At 63.6% G+C, this 4,154-nt stretch overlaps 1 protein-coding gene across 1 annotated transcript in view; it reads left to right on the top strand.

Moving 5' to 3' along the window:
• CROCC2 (ciliary rootlet coiled-coil, rootletin family member 2) overlaps nucleotides 1-4,154 on the top strand; it is a 65,803-nt gene that overhangs the window by 48,664 nt on the left and 12,985 nt on the right. The window contains 4 exon segments of the mRNA XM_024760494.1: nucleotides 187-265; nucleotides 268-288; nucleotides 1,051-1,145; nucleotides 2,160-2,292. Of these exon segments, the coding sequence (XP_024616262.1) occupies nucleotides 187-265; nucleotides 268-288; nucleotides 1,051-1,145; nucleotides 2,160-2,292 (328 nt within the window).

Here is a 4,154-nt window from a genome sequence, read left to right as displayed (position 1 = left end):
TCCAGCCCTCGGTGCTCCCCTCCCCGCACCCGCAGGCCAGCCCAGCCGCCCACCGCCCTGTCCCGCCGGAGCAGCCATGAGCTGCCCCACCCCACCCTCTAGCCCGGTACTTGGCCCTCCACCCGCCCTGCCCACCAGCTGCCCCCTGGCCTTGGTTCTCCCGCCCAGGATGCCTGGCGCTGCCAGGCGGGGAGCCTAAGCACCCGGCTGAGCGAGGCCGAGAGTGAGCGTGCCCGAGCCCGGAGCCACGCGGGGCAGCTGCAGAGGGCCTGGCCGAGGCGGAGGAAGGTGACTGCCCTTCTCCACCCTGCCCTGGTCGCCACTACAAGGTCCCCACCTCCTGGCACCACGAGGGTCCGTCCCGGGAGCTGCTTGGGCTCGGGCCACGGGGCCAGACCCCGGAACCAGCGCGCCCCCTACCCCAAGGCGCCCCAGCACCTGGCAGCTGGGGGGTCTTCCTCAGCCGTGGCTTCCCCGTCACAAGGCAGTAAAGTCCAGGGACCTCCAAGGCCCGCGCCGACCTGGCCCCCAGCTACTCCTGCACGCCGACCTCCTGCAGTCTCACCTCTGGGCATCCGCACTGACTGTGCCTTCCGCCAGGAGCCCTCTTCCCGCCCCCCCCGGGTCCTCGGCCCACGTCAGCTCCTCAGAGGGAGGCCCCCTGCCCTGCTGGTCACCCCACCTCCTTTCTGCCCCCCTTCCCCCACTCCTGGGTCTGCCCAGGAGGCAGGCCCGGGCCTGGCACGGAGTCCAAGGGAGGGATGTCCGGGAGCAAAGCCAGCAGGAGAGAAGGAAGGGTGGGGAGGGGCCTGGAGTCCAGGCAGAGGGAGCTGGCACCCCAGACCTGCCCCCAGGGACCTTGACTTTGAGGCAGGACGGGAAGGGCAGGGAATTTCCAGAGGGGGGGCACTCCAGCCCTTACCATCTAGGTGCCGGTCACTTAAATAAACCAAGCCTCAGTTTCCCAGCCTGTGCAATGGGAGGGGCCATCCCCGAGAGGCAGCCCCACAGACCTTGGGAGCCAGGTGAGCTGCCCTGCTTTCCCCACAGGCCGGCGCCAGGTGGAGGGTGAGCTGAGCGGCGCACAGGCTGCGTGGGCCCTGCAGGAGGAGGTGTCCCCGAGGCGCGGAGGAGCGAGGCTCCAGGTGAGCGCACCTCACACCCCGGGGCAGGGGGCGGGGTGGGGAGGAAGGCTTCTGGGGGAGGGCGGGTTCCAGGTCCTGCGGGCAGTGGCACTGGCTGTGCTGGGCTGGGGCAGGCGGCCCCTGGGCGTCGGGCCCCCACAGAGCTCGTCTGGGCCACCCTGGTGGAGCCGTCTTTGCAGTGGTCCCAGCCCTTATTTCACAGATTTGCAGACACTGAGTCCTGAGCAGGGAGCCACCTGGCCCCGGTGGCACAGTCGGCGAGGGGCCGAGTCGGGGGCAGACCCCCGGCCTCCCAGGTCTGTGCTTTCGGCGGCAGGCATAGGGTGGTGCTGGCCTAGCCTTGGAGCTCTCCAGGTGTGTGGGGTCATATTTATGCCGCCGCGGGACCGCATTTTCTTCTATGACACTCAGACATGGAAGGAGGTTGCACAGGGTGGACTTGGGTAAATATGCCACGTGCTGGCCTTTGGGGTGTGAAGGCGGCCACTGGGGTGAAGTTTTCAGGTGAGGATCTGGGCTTGGGGTGGGGGCCAGGCCTGGGCGGACGGGGGCTGGCCCGGACCCCCCTCACTGCACCCCACCCAGGCCCACAAGTCCAAGGAACCCTGGGCTGTGCTAAGATCCCTCGGCAGGACAGGGCCAGGGCCAGGGCTCAGCCGGGTCTGGGCCGCTGCGGCTGCTTGGGGACCTCAGACCACCAAGAACAGCACACCTGGCTCAGGGGGTACAGGCCCCAGAGGCGGCCACCCCCAGGTGTCAGGGAATCGGGTCCCCCGGCCCATGCTGAAAAGACGAGGCTGACGGAGACAGCAGAGTGGAGGGGCTGAGGAGGACACGGGCTCGGGTCCAGGCCACCCCCTCCCAGTGCCTTGCGAGGAGGGACCTGGAGAGATGGCCTTGCATGTCAGCATAGCAGTGAGCCGGGCGAGGCCTGTAGGACCCCAGGGGCAGCCGGCAGGCAGGCCTCCCCTCAGAGGGCAGGTGTGGACGCCAAGCCTGCGCTGACTCGCTCAGTGCGGGGCTCGGCCCGGAGCCTGGTGGCAGGGGCCTGGGTCCCAGGTGCCCGCTAGGCCGGGAGCCTCTGAGGAGGGGCCTCCTGCAGGCGATGAGCAGAGAGCAGAGAAGGAGCTCAGTCTGGAAAACATTTGTGAGCTGAGAGGGGATTTCTGTTTCAAAGGCCCCAGTGGCTGAAGCTGCTGGGGAGAGGCTCGGAGGGCTCAGTCCCAGCGCCCAGGTGCCTGGCTGGGGGCTTGGGAGATGCCCAGGAAGTGTGGGGTCTGAGGAAGCAGGGGAGGCGGGGCCAGGCTGTTTCATTTTACACGTACGTCCACATGTATTTGTTCCATGCGCATTTGAAAACACTGCTTCCTGTTTGCAGGTTACACGTTTTGAAATATACCTATTAAACCAAACTTCACATCATTCAAATATTCCACCTTGATTCTGTCTCCTGGATTTATCGAAGCTAAGAATCATGTGTGGAATTTTCCCAAGACAGTTTTTTGGGGCAATGTCTCCTCTTATCTCTAAGGGTCTGTAATTTCTAGATCTCTCTGACACGCTCTCTCTAACGTTTGCTTACTGGTCTGGAGGCCTCTGTGCCCTGCTCCCAACGCTGGCAGGGTCCCCACCATCTCCTGACCCTGGCCTTTGCACTTTGCTCTGTAGGTTTTTGGCCATCGTTGCATCAGCCTGGCTCTGGTTACAATCCTACCTTAGAGTCTTTCCCTTTTGCAGGAGAATTTGCCCCACTTACAAGTTTTGTGATAACTTATGCTCTGCTTTTCTTCCATCACTGACGAGACACCTGCCCCTTTAACGACTCCTCACGACTTCCTTTTTGTCCTTTCACTGTGGGGTCATCTGCCCGCCCCTTCCCTCCAGTGTCCTCATCCTGGTGTCATCCGTTTGTCTGGTCTCTTGGTCACTGCTTGGGGGAGGGGGGGTGTTACAACAGTTGAAGTGTTTTCCCCTAATATTCGGTGTTAAGTGTGAAGAGAATGTGTGTGTCAGCTGAGCTCAAGGACCTCCCACGGCCACCCCCAGCAGCAGGGGTTCTGCACCTGTGCCCTGGCTCTGCTCTGCTCTGAGGGCTCCCCTCCTCCAGCCCTGCCCCACCCCTTTCTTTCTCCTCAGCGCCCGGGTGGGGTCCCTGAAGAGCTGGTCCCTGAGTCTGAACCCCACCCCACCCCCTGCCCACGTCTGCCGAGACGGGGGCTTTGTGCTCACAGCAGTCCCCACCGGCATCCTCCTCTCTGACGGCCCAGCTGCGAGTCGCCATGGACGGCTGACTTCACTCCACGTGTGAGCCCCTGTCCTTGGCCAGAAGTCCCGCTGGCCTGCCTGCCTGCCTGCGGGGCTGGCCTCCCTCCGGGCTCCCACACTTGGGAGGCTGGGTCCACCCTCCTGAGGCTCCGGGAAGCGTCTCCTCGCAGCCGCGGGACTAGGTCCCGTTTCCCAGCTGTCCTCTGGACGCCTTCTCATAGGCTGCCTGCCGCTTGCCCCCCACCCCCCGCACCGGCCTATGGCCCTGTAATGGACTAGGCCCGCCCACCTGGGTGCCCTCCCCTTGGGTGAACTCGAAGCCAGTGGGCAGAGCCTTAATTACAGCTGCAAATTCCTTCCCCAATAACCTGACGAACTCGTGGGACAACACCGGCCAAAGGTCACGGGCCATCTCAGAACGCTGCCCTTCACAGTTGGGTTCTGTTAGACACGTCAGCTGAGCTCTTCATGAGCACAGATGGCTCCCTGAGTCAGGCTCACGTCCCACCTCTTCTGAGCGGGGCCTGTTTTTCCTTAGATTTCAGGTGCCTTGTTTGCCCTCTGACCTCAGTGTCAGACGGTGTCAAGAAATGTGAGGGTGTTTTAGGTTATTGGCGCTGCTCCTTCCAGAGTGGGAGCCAGAGGGCCCGTTGATCTTTGAGATGTTTGCCCTGCGCGTGGGGAGCCCGCTCCGCGTGCAGGATCAAACCTACCTTCAGTTTATACGAGTTCTTTCCACTTCGA

This window comes from Neophocaena asiaeorientalis, unplaced genomic scaffold (genome assembly GCF_003031525.2).
Source record: "Neophocaena asiaeorientalis asiaeorientalis breed wild unplaced genomic scaffold, Neophocaena_asiaeorientalis_V1.1 scaffold185, whole genome shotgun sequence".
NCBI lineage: Eukaryota > Metazoa > Chordata > Mammalia > Artiodactyla > Phocoenidae > Neophocaena > Neophocaena asiaeorientalis.
The sequence above is the reverse complement of the archived record's forward strand: the minus strand, read 5'-3'. Positions and strand labels throughout refer to the sequence as shown.